The 19868-nt window shown below is 35.7% G+C and overlaps 1 protein-coding gene across 2 annotated transcripts in view; it reads left to right on the forward strand.

The window, feature by feature from the left end:
• SLK (STE20 like kinase) overlaps positions 1-19868 on the forward strand; it is a 65079-nt gene that overhangs the window by 37352 nt on the left and 7859 nt on the right. Inside the window, exons 8-17 of one of the 2 annotated variants that reach the window (XM_055424720.2) lie at positions 164-292; positions 895-2265; positions 4364-4494; positions 4719-4842; positions 7420-7599; positions 10033-10125; positions 17511-17640; positions 18253-18377; positions 18918-19106; positions 19655-19780. In XM_055424720.2, the coding sequence (XP_055280695.2) occupies positions 164-292; positions 895-2265; positions 4364-4494; positions 4719-4842; positions 7420-7599; positions 10033-10125; positions 17511-17640; positions 18253-18377; positions 18918-19106; positions 19655-19780 (2598 nt within the window). The remainder of the gene's footprint in view (positions 1-163; positions 293-894; positions 2266-4363; positions 4495-4718; positions 4843-7419; positions 7600-10032; positions 10126-17510; positions 17641-18252; positions 18378-18917; positions 19107-19654; positions 19781-19868) is intronic. The other variant, XM_055424721.2, reaches the window with a different exon arrangement.

Consider the following 19868-nt stretch of genomic DNA (forward strand, 5'->3'; position numbering starts at 1 on the left):
CCGTCTTATCCCAGATGATCCCAACTATCACCTGAAGTTGTTTGTATTTTTCTTATTTACATGTCAGTGTTTTTACCACATAATTATGTGTTTTCTATACATGAAACTCACTCCACAAGCATTTCAGTTGTTACTGAGTGTGTTCTTTTTAATGATCAAACAGCATCCTTTTGTGACCGTTGATTCCAACAAACCAATTCGGGAGTTGATTGCAGAGGCGAAGGCTGAAGTTACAGAAGAAGTTGAAGATGGCAAAGAGGAGGATGATGATGAGGAAACAGAAAATTCTCTGGTCAGTATTTAAAAAGGAAATTGTGTTTTGGTAATTTTTAGAGTTGAGTTTTGAGTTACGATTGCATGTATGTCTAAGAATTAATTGATTGGGTGGTGGTTGTTTAGTTGTTAAGTCGTGTCCAACTCTTTGGCAACCCCATGGACTGTAACCCATGAGGCTTCTCTGTCTGGCATTTCCCAGGCAAGAATACTGGAGTGGGTTGCCATCTCCTTCTCCAAAGGTCTTCCCAACCCAGGGATCAAACCTGTGTCTCCTGCATTGACAGGTGGATTCTTTGCTATGGAATTACCAAGGAAGCCCAATTTATTGGGTAGCAATACAAAAACCTTTAATTTAGAGGTGAAGATTTATTAAGTTTGCTCCTTGCTTTCAAGTTTGCTCCTTGCTATCCATTTTTGTCATGTTTATTATGTGAAGATTTGTCAGTTCTTTAAATTATTTTTATAATTTTATCAAATTTTACTGAATAAAAATATTAAATCACTATATATATGAATTCATTTATATATATATGTATACACATATATATGAAATATTGTTTTGGTCACCATCTTGAAATTACGTTTTTAACACTATAAACTGTATAAAATCTTTTTTAGCCAATACCTGCCAGTAAGCGTGCCTCCTCTGACCTGAGTATTGCCAGCTCTGAAGAAGATAAGCTTTCACAAAATGCTTGTATTTTGGAATCTGTCTCAGAAAAAACAGAACGTAATACTTCTGAAGATAAATTTAACAGTAAAATTCTTACTGAAAAACCCACCAGTGATGAACCTGAAAAGGTTGTGGTGTGTACTGATGAACATGTTAATGATACTCATTTAGAAGCTATGGCTGAACTTCATAATAAAGCAGCAGTAATTGAGCAAAATGGAAGAGAAGAGAAGAGACCCAAGCTTGAAAATCTTCCTGACACAGAAGACCATGAGGCAGTGGACATTATTTCAGTCAGTGAAGGAAAGGAAAATAACATAATGATAACTTCAGAAACAAATACTGAACAGAATCTGAAACCTGAAGAAGAAACAGATCAGGAAAAGCAGCAGATATTTGAAAATAAGTTTATAAAATCTGAAGAAATTGAAGATACTACTGTCCAAGCAATGGATTTAGTTTCTGAAGAGACTGGAGAAAAAGAGGCAGATATTCAGGCAATTGAAAATGAAGTTAAGTTTACAAAGGAAGACACCCTAGAGAAATTGGGAACAGATGACAAAACTGAAAAAGATATAATCAGTGATACAAGCAAAGTGATAGGAACAAATGAGGCAGAAGATGTTGCTCAGAGGGCAACTGAGAACAGTGCTGAGGATGCTCAGCATAGTGATGGGAAAGAAGAGGGTGACGTAGGCCAGACATTAGCGATCAAGTCCACAGAGGGCCCTGAGGCTGGTGGTACTGAGAAAGTTTCTGTTGAAGAAAGAGTTGAAACTAATGAGACAGACAACAAATCTGTAGACGGTAAAGGTGAGGAACAACTAGTCCGCAGTTCAGAGAACACATTGGAGACCAGCGAGGAAGTCAGGACAGATGAAGTTGAGATTATCGAATCAAGTGGCACTGAAGGAACAGAGGTCAGAGGTGTAGTGACTGATACTGACCAGAAAGCTCTAGAAAGTGAAGCTCTGGATGTTCATAAAGCCACTACTCAGATGGACACAGAGCAAAAAGAAATTCCCTGTGAAGTACCAGTTAAAGCAGAACCTCAAGTTACTGCCACTTCACAGCCCAGTGAACCTCAGCCTGTTCCGATACCCAGTATTAATATCAATCCTGAAGATGCAGAAAATAAAGGAGAAATAGGTGCTTTATCAAAAACTGAAACCATGTTACCAGAATCTGAGAATCAAAAGGAAAATGATACTGATTCAGGCACTGGTTCCACTGCTGATAATAGCAGCATTGACTTGAATCTGTCCATCTCTAGCTTCCTAAGCAAAACTAAGGACAGTGGATCGATATCTTTACAAGTAAGTGTATATGGGTCCCTGTTTGGATTTTTCTTTGTCGTTTTGGCAGTTGAGAGTTTATGTAAAACTGATGACTTTCAAACAAACCATCACTAAATCAGTGAAGAATTAGCCCTATAAAATTCTTCAGGGCTATGAGAGCAATCAATTAAAAATAAAACTAGAGAGATTCCTGATGTAATCGTTAAATTCTTTGGTAGTACCTACCTATTTTTGCCAACTCAATATAAATAGTATAATAAGTTGCTTACTGGAATTTGGGTTTTCCTACTGCAGTCTCTTGGTATAATTTTAGCAAGAATCAGTAATATTTGAAAGAATAGAGGGCTTATAAGAATGATCTCTTTTAAAGAATGTTTAGGATTTAAACATCCCTTAATTTACTACTGGCCATGAAGATGACCACTCTTAACTCCTCAGTCATAGCCATTTCTACTGCCATGTAAATCATTGTGGGAAAACCAAACCAAACACTAAAACCCAGAATACTTGGAGCTGTTACAGCATAATTCTCCAATCTGAGTGTGCTTAAAAAGGTAATCATTAGGGAGAGCTATGTAGAAGTATGGAGTGAGGCCAGAGAATCAGTGTTTGTAACAAAAGATCCCATGGAATTCCGATACAGGTGAGCCACGGACTGCTTAGAGACTCTGGATTGACAGGTGGCAGAAAAGCAGGAACTTAGACCTGACTTTAGGGATAGGACTCCAGGGCATGAGTGATCTGCCTGCCTATCTGCCCCAGGTTATTACTACATGTATTGCCTAGATGGTCTTCAGTTTTCAGTTTATTTTGTTTCAGTGCCTGAAATTCCATTTTTTCTGAAGTTCATTTACAGACTTAATAGTTATAGTTAGCCTTTCAAAAAAAAATTCTCTGTGAGAATTAAGGTGACATCAATTGTGGATGCTTTAGTAGGAACTGAAGAAATGGAAAATTTGGAGGTTACAGGGAGGTAGGTTAATTTTGGAGCATGCCCACTTTAGGTGTTAGAAGATGTCTGGATAGGGTTGCCATAGTCCAGGGTTTAGGGGAGAGCAATGTGAGGATACTGGAAACCTAGAGAGTAGAGCAGTAAGAGGGTGAAGACTGCAAAGTGCCCTCAGTTCAGTTCAGTTGCTTAGTCGTGTCTGACTGTTTGCGACCCCATGAATCAACAGCATACCAGGCCTCCCTGCAAAGTTCCCTAGACCAACTTAAAAATTCTAATGCCTTTTAAATGTAGTATTTTCACATTCTGCTTTTGATCCCTCTGCTTTCTAACCATTTCCACCTATCACAACTAAGTAATTTCTGTTCTCAGTATGTACATGTTTACCAAGATGTGTTTATAGCAGTGTTACATACTTCTGTTATTTCTCTTTGCCTTTAAAAAACATTTGGATACCAGTTGAGGAATGAAGAGTTTGGTCTTGATAAAGAATTTCAGGCAGTAGCTAGCTGGCAGATCTGGTACTTTGGGTGGTGTGGTGGAGGTACAGTCTTTCTAGTAACTCTAAAATCACTCCTCCATCTCTGACCCTGAAATGAAGGAGGGCTGTTGATATTATTGTTGTTGATTAAATGAATTTTGAATCTCAGTTGTGGTGGTGTTTTAAAGTTATCTGAGAGCCTTTTCAAAATAAAAGCCTCAGCCTTTTCAGACTTGCTGATTTAGATTCTTTTGAGGGATGTGGCCCAGGAATTTATTTTTAATGGCTTTGTAAGTGTTTCTGAAACAGAAAAACAGAGGTGTCTGAGAACCTACAAGGTAAAAAGAGGAAGAAAGGATGGTTAACATGTAAAGATTGTCACTCATTTTTGTGACTTGGTCATTACCACTTGTGCCTAATTGTGATGTGGTATCATAAAAATTATACATGCATATCATCAAAATGCATAATTTCACTTGAAAAAGATTGATTTCATCTGTAAAGTCATGTGAAAATCAGATGAGGTGTATTTGGTATAATTGGTTTCAGAGATGTCTTACTGCTTTCTGTTCAGCTTTGTGTGTGTAGTCTCCATAGCAGTTAGTTCCATTTCTTGTTTTTGTTAAGAATATGTTTTTTTTTCTCTAGTATTCCCCATATAACGCCTAAAATAAAATCTCCCTCAGGAAACAAGAAGACAAAAGAAAACATTGAAGAAAACACGCAAATTTGTTGTTGATGGTGTAGAAGTAAGTGTAACAACGTCAAAGATAGTTACTGATAGTGACTCCAAAACTGAAGAGTTGAGGTTTCTTAGGTGAGTAGAGAAACAACGTGATTTCAGCTGGTTTTGTGACTTTTCAGGTCTGTGCAGACTCTGAAAAATAGAGAAACGAGTAGTCTTGACTAGTTTTGGGTTATTGTTTTATTAGTATTCCATTGGAAGAAAATGTTAGTTTTCACGTTTTTTCTTGTAAAGCATTACTTCAGTGGTGTAATTTTTGCTCCTCTTTTTCTGTTATCACCATTAAATTTTATCAGACGTCAGGAACTTCGGGAATTAAGATTTCTTCAAAAAGAAGAACAAAGAGCCCAACAGCAGCTCAATGGCAAACTGCAGCAACAGCGAGAGCAAATTTTCCGACGTTTTGAGCAGGAGATGATGGTAAAGTCTTGGAATTTTGTACCATTTTGTTCATAAAGAAATTTACTGCTTAAAAAAAATCACTGCTGGAAGATTTTAGAACTTTTTCTCTGTTTACGAGATTTCTCTGGCTTTGTGATATATTTTTGGCCTTTGTCTCTTTTGTGTTCTGGATGTTTTTCTTCCTGTTTTTGGCCGTTTGCCTGACTTACAGTATGTTGGGTGTCTTCATTTTTCTTTGATTAAAATCTGTCATGAAAACCTGGAATCATGAAGCTAATAGATGGTTTGCAAATTTCTATTGCTGGACAACTTTTTATTGCTAAAATTTTACCTCTCAGAATCCAAGATTTTAAGCTACTCTAGAGCAGTTGTCTTCAAAATCAGTTGAGTATTAGAATTTCTTGGGGGATTTTTCAAAATATGCTTATTTCTCTGGCTACTACAGTTAAGCTTCCACATCCCTTTTCACAGCTGCTAGAGAAGTTCGTGCTGACTTGTCAAGGGTGATTGTCACTGAGTCTTTAAATTTTTACTTTGTGTCCAAAGTTGGAAAAGAAATTGTTAACATGATATAAAATTTTAATAACTTATGTTGAACATCTAGCTTCAGTTCAGTTCAGTTGCTCAGTTGTGTCCGACTCTTTGTGACCCCATGAATCACAGCACGCCAGGCCTCCCTGTCCATCACCAACCCCCGGAGTTCACTCAGACTCGTGTCCATCGAGTCGGTGATGCCATCCAGCCATCTCATTCTCTGTCGTCCCCGTCTCCTCCCACCCCCAATCCCTCCCAGCATCAGAGTCTTTTCCAGTGAGTCAACTCTTTGCATGAGGTGGCCAAAGGATTGGAGTTTCAGCTTTAGCATCAGTCCTTCCAATGAACACCCAGGATTGAGCTCCTCTAGAATGGACTGGTTGGATCTCCTTGCAGTCCAAGGGACTCTCAAGAGTGTTCTCCAGCACCACAGTTCAAAAGCATCAATTCTTCGGTGATCAGCTTTCTTCACAGTCCAACTCTCACATCCGTACATGACCACGGGAAAAACCATAGCCTTGACTAGATGGACCTTGTTTGGCAAAGTAATGTCTCTGCTTTTTAATATGCTATCTAGGTTGGTCATAACTTTCCTTCCAAGGAGTAAGCGTCTTTTAATTTCCTGGCTGCAATCAGCATCTGCAGTGATTTTGGAGCCCACCAAAATAGTCCGACACTGTTTCCACTGTTTCCCCATCTATTTGCCATGAAGTGATGGGACCAGATGCCATGATCTTTGTTTTCTGAATGTTGAGCTTCAAGCCAACCTTTTCACTCTCCTCTTTCACTTTCATCAAGAGGCCTTTGAGTTCCTCTTCACTTTCTGCCATAAGGGTGGTGTCATCTTCATATCTGAGGTTATTGATATTTCTCTTGGCAATCTTGATTCCAGCCTTTGCTTCTTCCAGCCCAGCGTTCCTCATGATGTACTCTGCATATAAGTTAAATAAGCAGGGTGACAATATCTAGCTTAATGTAGGGTAAAAAAAAGGATCATTTGAAATGTTATAGGATTCATGGTTGATTATAGTTCTTATGTTTTATACTTTTAAGTGGTAAGGTTTGTTTGGTGTGAAGTTTGGCATTGCTGATTTCATTTGTTGGGTCCTAACAGAATTCCTAAGGAAATAATGAGCTTTTGTTTTCATTGAGTATTTTTACAGTATATTCTGTTTTTTTCAGAACCTTACAAAAACTGTTTCTCTTCTCCCCATATTTTCCAAAATATTTTGCTTTTTAATTTTTTAAAAGAAAACACTCTTTACAAATAAGTACCTATGTCTAAAATTGCAGTGTTATTCAAGTATTATATAAACAGGAATCTTTTGTTGAGAGAATAGCTTTATAATTCTAAAAGGTTTGCTTCAGTGAAATAGGATGTTTAAGAATCTTGATGAGGAAGAGTAAGTCTGAAAATGACAAGTAATGGTATGTTTTTAAAATAGACTTCAAATATGACCTTTGATTTATCAAAAATCATATAGGAAAAATATTGAAATTTTTCTTTAGTATTTCGGCAAGCCACTCCAGTACTCTTGCCTGGAGAATCCCATGGATGGAGGAGCCTGGTGGGCTGCAGTCCATGGGGTCGCTAGGAGTCGGACACGACTGAGCGACTTCACTTTCACTTTTCACTTTCACACATTGGAGAAGGAAATGGCAACCCACTCCAGTGTTCTTGCCTGGAGAATCCCAGGGATGGGGCAGCCTGGTGGGCTGCCGTCTGTGGGGTCACACAGAGTCGGACATGACTGAAGTGACTTAGCAGCAGCAGCAGCAGCAGCAGCAATTGGATATTCTTCTGGATTGTCTATAATTTTTGAATATTCTATATAATAGAAAAAAGTATTTTCCTTATTAGAAAAAAATGAAAATGCTCATCTTTTTGGAAAATTTTAGAAACATATTTTAGTGAATTTGACTTGTTCAGTATCGCAGAGTGTATGCATTTTATCACTGTTTAAATGCAATTTATCAATATGTGCTCTTAGTAAACATTTCAGTATAATAAGTTGATATGAGCATTAATGTTAAATGATCTTGAGCTACATCATTTTACAGAGCAAGAAACGACAATATGATCAGGAGATTGAAAATCTAGAAAAACAGCAGAAACAGACTATTGAACGTCTAGAACAGGAACACACAAATCGCTTACGAGATGAAGCCAAACGCATTAAAGGTGAACAAGAGAAAGAGTTGTCCAAATTTCAGAATATGTTAAAGAACCGAAAGAAGGAGGTAAGTGTAACTACCCTTTTCAATGTACACGTGTTTAAGGAATAAGGAATAATACTTGTTAGTTAAGTGGCAGTCATTCATTTTTTTTTTTTTCCCAGTCTTCCCAGCAGTTATGTAGGGTAGCAGTAAGGCCAGATGTTACCTAATTTTACTGCCAAGAAAACTGGAGTAGAAAAGGTTTTAATGACCTTTTCAAGTTCACAAAACACACATTAAATACCCAGCTAACCTTTGAATCAAGACTTCAAATTGAGTCTAATCCATTTTCCTTTTAACCAATCATTCCTCCTTTATTAATGTAACATATAAGTCCTGACATAAGAAAACATGCTATGATCTATTTGCAGGTGGCAACAATATTTCAATTTAGTATTTATTTGCAATATTTAATTCACGCTTAAAAATTATTTTTTCTTGATTATCTTGAGTACCTTTCTCAGATACTGTGTCCAAACAAAAGCTGAATAACCTGAAATTTGAAATAATATCACCAAGCTTATCAAATTGTGAGATACTTTGAAGAATCACAGGTGGAAAATAGTCTGTAAAGCCATTTCACTAGAATGAATTTTTTCATTTTTCCTGAAACTGTTCCATATTGTCGTAGAATCTGTTGTGTGGTATTATTTATTATGAAAGATTGTCATTGTTTCAGAAAGAGGATTTACATATTGTATTAGTGTGTCTTTTCTTCTTCCCCAATTAAAATAAAACTAAGAGAACTTTTACATATTAGCAGTTTTGAGAGATGATTTTATAATTTATTCTGTTCCTTTAGTGTAGGAGGAGAATTTATCTTTTAATAATATAAAAGACCCCTTGAGCAATATTATGATCAGATTTATTAGTTTTGGAGCAAACTAACATCAACCAAACTAGTGAATACCTTTTCACTTTTGTTGCATGCCCCCAATACTCAGATTCATTGATTTTAACAATGAAATGCAGAAAATGGAATATCATATTGCTGAACTTCAGGATCTGGTTTTAAAAGGATAGAATCAAATATTAATAGTACATTCTTTGATTTCTCTAGGTAAAGATAAGTGAAATGGTATATAGCCATTTGATGTGGCTTCCATTTCAAAAAATTACTGTTTTGTTACTGTTTATTTTATTTCATATAGAATTGCTTTATATACCATGATGTATGACTTTACTGAGACCAAATGTTAATTTTTCTTGAAACCATGAATAGATGGATAGTTTTTATTAAAAGGTTGTTTTCTAGTATCAGATTAAATTTTAAAAATTTTGTAGGTAAATATATGATTTAATTTTAGAGATAAAAATGTTTCTAGTTACTGTTTTGAAGTAGGAGAGGTTTAGCCATCGAACGTGTTTGAGATCGTGATACGTATATTTTGAATAATTATGTATTTTTTTCCTTATTGCTAAACTTCTTGCATTTGGGGAGTCTCTTCTTTTTAATGGTGATTTGGTTTCATGAGAGATTACTGATGGGAAATTTTAAATACACTTGTTAAATCAAAATCAGTCTCTTTCAAAGACCATAAATGGCATGTGGTGATTTGGAATCTGGTTGCTTTGGTGCTTCTACTTATAAACACATGATCATGATCGCCTTTCATAGTTGGATTACAGATTTGTTCTTAGGTGGAATACACATCTCGGATTTTGAAGTAATTAAAAGGAGCTCTAAAATACACTTTATTTTATAATATACTTTATCTGATATAGTAAATCATAGCATACTAAACTTATTTTTTGAGGGCTTATATTACAGATTTTAAAGTTGACAGTTGATTTTGGCTTAATATATCAGCAAAGGAGAATGTTATTCTAATTTAACCCCAAAGTTTTCAAATATGTTCATTTTTATCACACCATGTATAAAATGGTGTTTTATAAAAAGAAAGAAAACTTAGTGTGCATTTTTTCTCCTTGTGTTATTCTAAGGCTTACTATTGTTTTTCTTTTGATCTCATTAAGTGGATTTCATTTAGAATTATCTCATTGGTTTTATCAAGCCAATCATGAAATGTTGCAGTTTTATAAATGAATGACGTTAGTTTTCCTTATATCCAGTATATCAAACAGTGTCAATAGACAATGTCAATAGATAACGTTTATAATTTTATGATCTTTCAAGGTCAGTTGGGTTTATCACCTTTAGTTCAGCATCAGTGCTGCAAATAATTCTTTACTGATCACCTTTGAATCTAAAGAGAGAATGATATGTAGGGATAATTAAGAAGCTAATTAACCTTTATATGGTGTAATGTCCCTTTCTGCACTATGATTAAGCATGTTCTATCCTTTCATTCTTTTTCTTCAAACTAACACCTGTGCTAATGCATGTTGAAAGGAACTTTTTAACAGCTTTATCTGACTTGTAGCTTGTCTGCTCACATAAATGCTTGCTGTGGAGAAAGTATTTTTCCCCACCTCCTGCATGCTTATACACTGTAGGTTATAAATGAAGTGGAGAGAGCACCCAAAGAGCTGAGAAAAGAGCTCATGAAACGCAGGAAAGAGGAGCTTGCACAAAGCCAGCATGCTCAGGTAACAGCAGCAGCTTAATGCTACTAAAAACAGAAAGCGGCATTATTCTCACAGCTCAATAAACCATGGTTAAAAGGATAAATTCTGTACTTATTATATGATGTTGACATCTCCTCAAACAAAGGGTCCCAGGGCATTCTTTATGTAGTACTATATTCACACTAATGGTGACATTTAAGTGAAATGTTTGGAAAGCTGACTGCAGATGAAATAAATGTGTATGTTAATGTTTAATCCAATGTATTCTTATTTTAATTGTGATGGAAGCTTATATTTTTAAGTGGTAATGTCAGTGTTTGATAGAAGTCTTTTAGGACAGAAAAATATAGAGGGTGAGTATATAAGCGTTGTGCGTATTAAAAGAATGCATATTGGGAATCCCCTGTTGGCCTAGTGGTTAGGATTTGGGGCTTTCACTACTGTGGCCTGGGTTCAATCCTTGGTCAGGGAAATAAGACTCCACAAGCTGGTAAATGATAATGTTAAATGATAATGTCAAACATTTATTACTGTTAAACTCAACAATATAAGCTACTTAAAAGCATATTTTAAATATTCAGTATGTTCTTTTTGATTCAGAATCTAGCAGTTACAAAAATAGACAGTTGTTACCTATGTAAACTTGATTTTAGGTTATGATAAGGCTGAACCTGTTAATGGGTGAATTCTTTACAAAACTAGATAAACTGGTATTTTCAACAGAGTTTTCTAGAATTACCTTACGTTACTCTACAAGGTCTTTTATACTTGGGATCATGTTTCTTTTAATTAGGTTTGTACTCAGCCTGGAGGCAAAGAGAGAAATGAGCTCAGTTTGTAGTTACAGATGTTAATGAAAGGGAGAAGAGACATGGATTATTTATTATATGTTGCTTTAAGTTGCCTTTTTAATGTGGGTTTTTATGTAATTTAAAAAGTTGGTTCCCAGCCTTTTGAATTTTATAGATTTATGAAAAGGAATATAGAAACCAACAGAAACCTTTGGGAACCATGACCAGTGCATTGTCATTAAAATTTTTTTTTTTTTTGTCAAGGCAGGATATTTGAAACTGTCATTTACTTGTCACCATCATTTCAAAGTAGGAATTATTTTAACACCATAAAAAATAAGAAAAATATCTTGGAATTTTAAAATTTTAATAAAACTAGTCTATTTAAATAAATTTAGGTGTTTTTTTTTTCTTCCTGTGAGCCAAAATTTTGTCTTGGCCTAGTATGAGAATTACTACAGGCACTCCTCTTTTTATTGTTCTTCGCTTCTTTGTGCTTTTGCAGTATTGTGGGTTTTTTTTCCCTACAAATTGAAAGTTAATGCAACCCTGCATCAGACAAGTCTGTCAGCACCGTTTTTCCAACAGTATTTGCTCGCTTCGTGTCTCTGTGTTACCTTTTAGTAATGCTCACTGTATTTCAAACTTTTTTATTATTATTATATTTGCTTTGATGATCTCTGATCTAAAATCTTTGATATTACTACTACAACTTACTGAAGGGTCAGATAATGGTCGGCATTTTCAGCAATAAACTACTTTTTAATTAAGGTATGTATGTTGTTTTTTTCAGACAATGCTGTTGCATACTTTATTTAATAGAATACAGTATAGCATAAACACAACTTAGGTATTTGGGAAACCAAATAATTCATGTTTTGCTTTATTGTGTGGACTGGAGCTGAACCTACAGTATCTCCAAGGCATGCCCGTTATTAAGGTGATAATAGCAGACACAGTGTTTACTGTGAGTCACATACTGATTTCACCTGTATGAACTCGTGTAACCTCGCAACATAGGAGGTAGTTACTTGTATGACCCACGTTCTACAGGTGAGGGAGTGGAAAGCACAGGAGGTTGAATGACTCTCCCAGTTCACACGTTTGGTTAATGGTGGAGCTGGAATTCTCATCTCGGCAGGTTTGCCTCCGTGTTTCACACACTGAACCACCGTGTCATCCTGCCTCTCGTATTTAAGCTACCTGTTCTGTGCCTAGTCTGAACTCTTACTGGCTTGTCCCAGTGGTCATTAGCCATGTCTTATTGATAGCTGAAGAGGAAGTCCTTGTTGGCCCCACATCTGTTTTTGAATAATTCGGATTTCACACCAGATAACAACAATTTGGTTTTGCCTTGTGAAGGGATATGGAGTTTAATTCCAAAAGGCAATATGTCAGACTCTATTATAGAGTCAAAAGTAAGAATTTAGTGTTGGATGAAATCAGGTGATCCAGTGCTTTAATAGTGCTTTAATAAAACTTTGTAGGTGATTTTTCATATAGTTTGCAATGCTAGCCTGTATTTTCTGACTAAAGCTGAAATCAGTAGTAAATTTCTTTCTGTAAATTTAATGGAAAATTTAGTAATTAACTGATTTCAAAAGTATTTATATTTAGCTACTGCTTTTGATGAAGATGCTAACACTTGATAACTTTACAGAGTCTAATATTTTAAACTTTTTAAAGACTATGAATAATAACCATATAGACATGAAACTAGAATTTATTTGATAATCTAGTTCAGTGGTCTTCAGACTGTACTCCTAGGAGCTGTTGAGTTTGGAAGAAGCACATTGAAAATTCTTCAGAAATGAGAACACTAGAGCTCTGTACCCCTACTTCTAGAGCAGTACCACTTTTCATCTGTTGTATAATCTTGATATTTTTTTGGCGAATTTTTTAAAAAGAGAGTTCAGCTGGTTTAAAAGACAACAGCAGCAAACTAGAGGTTGGAAACCACTGATCTAGTTCAAACTCTTCATTCTACAGGCCTTTTGTTAACTGACTTGTTCCAGGCCTCAGGAAACTCAGCGTTTGTATAATTATTCTTTCCATTTACAAAAAGTCATTCAGCTCTATTCTCACCTGGGAGGCGCATTGTATTCTGATCCACAGGGTGTTGCTCAGGTCATGATTCAGTCTTTTCAGTTGTCATCTTGTGCAGTCTTCAACGCCCAAATGCAGGACGTAAGTCCCCCGTGCCTTACAGGAGGATGCCTTCTGTTTTACCTGCTCTTCTTTGGCTCACATGTGCCTTTTCACTGTTAGTTTCATTTGTTATAAATCTAGAAGATTGATAAATGACTATGTCAATAGTAATAACCCGACATGAACTTTATAGTGCAATATTCTTTGAAGAGTGTTCACATTTAATTCTCACTGCCAACCCCCTAATATGGGGGTGGAGTGTACATTTTACAGATGAAATCGAAGCACAGAAGACTAAGTGATTTGCCTAAAGTTGCAAAAAGAGATTAGTGGTAGAGCTGGAACTAGAACACTTCTACTATAGTGTTCTTTTTTCTGTCTACTCCACCACAGATTTAATCTGAGATTTTCATCTTTTTTCAAGAAGTGTCTTCCCAATAGTTTTTTCTGTGTTTTTGCACATGTGAGAAATTGAATGAATGCTGTGATTAGATTTTTATCTTCGTGTGAAGTGACGTTTTGATTGCATATATGTTTATGTAGATATTTTAATTATGGATATGGTCAGAAAAGCCATGTTAAAAGTGGTGATTTCAGTTCCATTTAGTTTTCACTATTCAAATTGTCCCATTTTGAATAGTGGGTTGCTATTCTCCATGCTGTAGTTTTAAATTAAGTGTGGAATTCCAGGCTGTATTCTTTCTTACAGTTTCTATAGGGAAATGAGGAGCTTATTTAACACTATAATTTTGTTTGTGATGTTTGATATACACAACTGGAGTAGATAGAATACAGCTTGATTTCAACCCCTTCTTCCCCCTCTCCTGGAATTACTTATTTATCTTTATTATTGACAGCCATTGGACTCTATCGTTTTCTAAAAGAGTAAGCAAAATGTTATTTTATGATGAGAGGGAGGAATTAATGAATTACAAACACTTTTCTGATCATTACCATTTTACACTTTTCTTTTAAGTTAAAATGATCAAATTCTGTATTCAAATAGTCCCACATATCATAATTCTTCCTTATAGTTTCCTAGAACCCAAAGCTGTATTTTTAACGTTTACAGTTATCGGACTAGTAAAATTCCGTATTAGAATTAAAACTTGTACATTTAAAGGGCACTCACTTTACAATTTATATGTCCATTTTGAAATTGTTACTCCTAGTGATAGAATTGATCCTGTTGTTATTTTATTAAAGTGAATGTAGTTTGTGCAGTCTTTTTGGAATGTAAGATCACTTTTCTTTTAGATCCTAAGTAATTTCTAATTACAAGTTCCACTGTGAATGTATTATACTCGGCTTTTGAAGTTAGGAACTTTAATGAAAGCTCAGTGATACTAGATTTTCATTTCTTTTATGATAATAAAATATATTAATTAGCATGTAAGGGACCCTTTGATCTTCTCTGTAGCTTAGATGGCAAAGAATCTGCCTGCAGTGTAGGAGACCTGGGTTCGATCCCTGGGTCAGGAAGATCCTCTGGAGAAGGGAATGGCAATCCACTCCAGTATTCTTGCCTGGAGAATCCCATGGACAGAGAAGCCTGGCGGGCTACAGTTTGTGGGGTCTCAAAGGAGTCGGACATGACTGAGTGACTAACACTGCTGCTACTGCTAAGGGCTCAATAAATAGGAGTTAACTATGTTGGTGTTGAGAAAGAGAACAGATAACTGTGATGGAAGTCAAATCTTAACCATATTTAAAATCAATATAAATAATACCTAATGAATAAGAGACCTTTTAAGTACTTTCAAGCTTTAATATAAAAAATCAGTTGCAAATATTTAGGCTGTATAATCATCCACACTCTGCTTAATTATTCAAGCCCATAGCTCAGTAAGGCAGTTGGTGTCTTTTCAAACTCGGAAGATTAGGAAACATTTCCATAGTTTATGTGCCTTGATTCTTACCTGTTGATCTTTGTTTTATCTTCTGGAGGAGCATGGTGCTAGTTCTGCCAGCTTCTAGATAACAGTCTTCGCTCTTTTTTTCCCTCTCACATACTGGCCACTTCAGGGCATGCTTCTGCAGTTCTTTGTCATTCACTTTGAATCTTCATTTCTGGATCCTTTTATTCCTTGCTTTGAGTTCTCTGTGGTTTACTTTGGAACTTTTGAAAGTATGTTACTGAGGGAAGGGGCCCACTACGCTTTATAGGGACTGACAGATAAAACCAATTTGGGACCAATAGAGTGGAAGCTCCTTGAAGGGAATGCTGTCTTTTATTGATTTTAGTAACCATGTAAGTAGTACAGACCCCAGCATTTATTTAGTGCTTGAAAAAGGTTTTCTTTGAACTGAACTCTTACTTAATTTAGACAAATACAATAATATAACTAGAAATTGCATTGACAAGAAATCACGTTCACTTTTTTAATGGCGCTGGTTTATACAGTTGACCCTTCAACAGTTTGGGTTTTCGGGTGCTGACCCTCCATGCAGTTGAGCATTCACGAATAACTTTACAGCTGGTCCTCCACACCACAGTTCCACATCTGCACAGTCAGCCAACCACGGGGTGTTTAGGACATGTTCAGTGAGAAAACCCACCTTTGTTTGGACCCATGCAACTCAAACCTGTGTTGTTGAAGGGTTCACTGTATTTACCTTTTTATTTTCATATAAGTACTTATTCGTCCAATCTTTTACACTTGATTTCTTTGTCTAAATGTAATATTTATATTTATCATATTTTGGACCAATTATTTTTGTCCACACATATGCAAACTAATGATAAAAATATTGAACAAAAAAATTTTTTATGTATCTGCAGGTTATATTGTTTGTTAAACAAGTTTACATATAGAAATTTTACAGTGAAATTAGAGAATCAGTTTAATTTTTATTATAAATGATATTTACTGTAAGAAAAGAGAAGCTTGAACAACTTATTTTGTTATAACTGCTTATAAGATAGGATGGAGATTTTGCAGTCTTATTAAATAAAACTAATTAGCCTTGTAATAGTCATTGAGTTCTTTTCTTTTTTGCTATGATAAAGTTATGTGACTGTAGTCAAGTTGGCATTTGTAATTTTTTTTGTATAAATGTGCTCAGCATTAATTTTACCTACAAAACTGACAATGTACATTGTGTCTTTTTTTAATGACACATAAATACATTTCTTGTCCCCAGTACAAAATATCATAATCGATACAAAACTCCACTGGCAGTTGCACTTCTTAGAAACAGTTCACTAGTCTTTCTGCTGCTGTACATTTGTATTCATGCTAAAATACAAATCACAATGAAGATGAGACGGAAGCATTTGTGACAACAAATTAACAGGATGTAATGATTGGTGAGACCTGATTCTCATTTCCAGAAAATCAGTAGTAAGAGAAGCATCTTGAGGAACACTGCTAGGCTCACTCTGCGTTGAAGACCAGGCTGGTAGTGATCCAGATGCTGCCAGACTCTGTCCAAGGCCTGAAAAATGGTTCCAAAATGAATCCTGAGGTTTTATCATCTCTTCGATTATAGGTGAAGTGCTGCTTCAACCCTAAAGCTCTAAATCCACACTCAGATAAGAATATCCCTTGAGTTAATCACAAGCTACCCTGACTGCCAAATGAGGGATAGAGATCCAATTGGTTACTTGCAAATTTTGCATTTCTTCAATATGGGTATTGTTACTGTTCCATCCACAAATGTATAATCTAGTATAGCAACCATAAGTCCATTTAACCTTTCCTTTCCTTATACAGTAATTGAGGGATTTTTAAAAAAACATAAATTTGGCATTTGAGCAAATAGTTTGTCTTCAGTAAATATTTGTTGAATGAGTGACTCCCAAACATGGTGGAATTCTCTGATTATAAGGAATTTTGTTTGTAGAGTTATAAAATGTAGCTCTTTCCTGTTTCTAGTTCCTGCTTCTCTAGCAAAGCATTATTTCTCACTAAGTCCTTAAAGTATGGCTCTTTTTAGGCACAGGCTGGAGATACAGATACTGTCTTTCTCTGTTAGTATAACCATGGTGTTGCTTGCTAACTCTCTTAATAGAAAAATACAGACTTTAAAATTCCCAACTCCTGTTTTACTTGTTTGTTCTTTATCGCCTCTCTTCCTAAAAGGCGTTCTTTTTCATTTTTATTGTAGCCACACTCTAGTGGATTGAATAGTCAGTTTTAGAAGGTGTAAATTTATTTTTTTCTCAAAGATGTCAGCATCATCAGGCATTTTAATCATGAGTAGTTTATATAGACTTCTTTTGTATGTATTATTCTTAGTAGTGAGTTCGCAATATTAAATATTCTAGTACTTTCTTTCTGGTCTTGAGTTGGGTGACGAATATATGTTAGGCCTATACTGTATAATTTTGGTGATTTTAAAATCGAGTTAGCTTTAGAAACTTGGCTCAGAAATCTTGTTAATCACTGATACATGCAGCCACGTAGATAAATGGATGTTTCACTCCATAGATACTTCCTAACTGATGGTTAATATGTCTATTAGGAACAAGAGTTTGTTCAGAAGCAACAACAAGAATTAGATGGCTCTCTGAAAAAGATCATCCAACAGCAGAAGGCAGAGTTAGCCAATATTGAAAGAGAGTGCCTGAATAACAAGCAGCAGCTCATGAGAGGTACATGAAATATGTGGCATATGTATATACATAATATGTCTTGAAACATTGCAGATATACCTGGAAATTGTTTGAATGCTTTCTTTTGTTAGAGTGGTAGAGGGAAAGATAAAAAGGTAAATAATAGGAAAATACTTTATAAAATTCCGAACTACTCCAAGACATAGAATTCCTTTATGGCAATAGAAGTGAAGTAAACATATAATCCCTAAAACATCTTTTTGTCCAGGTGATGCTAGAAATACACCTAAGTAATTTTATGTGCTCCTTATACCCTTTAATGGTATACTTAATTGGCTACATGGTAGAATGGAACTTTAAGCACTTATTTCCTCGAACAAATACCTTGGGTAGTTTTTCTTTCTCACTGAGATGATTAAATGGAATTTTAGTGTTGGGAGTGGGGCATTCTTTGTTTACAGGACATTAGAACAGAATGGAAGGTGGTAATGGATATTATCTTTACATTGGTAAGATTTCTTTTATAGCTCAGAACGTCTGTGTGTATTAATTAGTGTATTAGAACACTTCTATGTAAATATTAAAACAAGGACCAGAGTACATTAGTGAAAAGAGCAAAGTGACATTTTGAAAATTACGTTCTCCTTCCAGCTCGAGAAGCTGCGATTTGGGAGCTTGAAGAACGACACTTACAAGAAAAACACCAGCTGCTCAAACAGCAACTTAAAGATCAGTATTTTATGCAAAGACACCAGCTACTTAAGCGCCATGAGAAGGTAAATGAAAGGAAATTTGTTCATTTTTTTGTTCATTTTAAAGTTTGCAGAGCTGTTTATTTTTGAAACTTATATTTTTTACAGAATAAGTTTTAAGTATCCTTTCTTTCTTTTGTCCTAAAATTTCTTTGATGAAATCTGGAGTTAATTAATTATATGTTGATCATTATTGCAAACTTCTTTTCTACAAATTCCAAGAAAGGTAACTAATAAACAGTGCTTAAAGACCTGTTACACATTTTAGTCTTCATCTTGTCTCTCAAAGGTAGCTATTTTGACTCCTTTTATGATTCAGATATCTTAAAAATGTAGACTTCCTGTATTTAGTATGAGAGAGTCAACTTAAGACTCTTATTACTATTAGCTTTATTTTTCTTATAAATCTTTTTTATTTTTTTTTTGGCCTAATGCTTTACTGATCAGTATGTAACAAGGGAGAGAATAATTTGGGGAACAACAGCAAAATGACATGTTTGAGCATACTTTTGGGTACTGGGTATTAAATTATCTCTGTATCACTGGATTCTGAAACTTTCTTAGGAAACAGAACAAATGCAGCGTTACAATCAACGACTTATTGAGGAGTTGAAAAACAGACAGACTCAAGAAAGAGCAAGACTGCCCAAGATTCAGCGTAGCGAAGCCAAGACTCGAATGGCCATGTTTAAGAAGAGTTTGAGAATTAACTCAACAGCAACGCCAGATCAGGACCGTGACAAAATTAAACAAGTAAATAAGCAGATTACTCTCTTCTTTTTTTAGGTGTAGTTTTGGATGGTCTTTAGAAGTGCCACATAATTGTAAACGTTGGAGCCACTTTGGGCTTGTTGATGTTCACCATGGCTCTGTACACACATGGTGTGTCCTGGCTCACTCTCCTCCAGTACTGGCCACAGAGAGCTGCTGTCTCCCTTGCCCCACACAAGATCCAGGGCTAGATTGATTCTAAGACCGGCCCTGGGAATAAGGTGATTTGGCCAGCTTTACAGTCAAACATACGGCCTCACTGTACTTCTGCAGTCACTGTTCCCACACACAAATTAACTGAGGTCCCTAAGCAGATCGGAGAAACAAGGTGTGAATCAGAAATCTCTCCCTGCCTCCCTAGCCCCACCAAGGCCATGATATAGACTCCAGCTTTGAGTCCTAGCATATTATTACTTGTAGCTTTAGTTTATTGTACTTTAAGCTTTGTTAAATTCCTTAATTACACTTTTGGAAGATGCAGAAATTACATTGCCTATTAACCATGTTTATCTTGTTTTTCTTTTTTATAGTTTGCTTCTCAAGAAGAAAAGAGGCAGAAAAATGAGAGAATGGCTCAGCATCAAAAACATGAAAATCAAATGCGGGATCTTCAGCTGCAATGTGAAGCCAATGTCCGCGAGCTGCATCAACTGCAGGTCAGCTCCAGAAGCCAGAAAGCAGAGCTGGTAGTTGAGGCGCAGCACCGGTGGCTGATTTTGAGGAAGTGATAGGTACTCACAGTAA

Source organism: Moschus berezovskii, chromosome 12 (genome assembly GCF_049115385.1).
Source record: "Moschus berezovskii isolate FMDL1 chromosome 12, NW_MosBer_1.0, whole genome shotgun sequence".
NCBI classification, from domain to species: Eukaryota; Metazoa; Chordata; class Mammalia; order Artiodactyla; family Moschidae; genus Moschus; species Moschus berezovskii.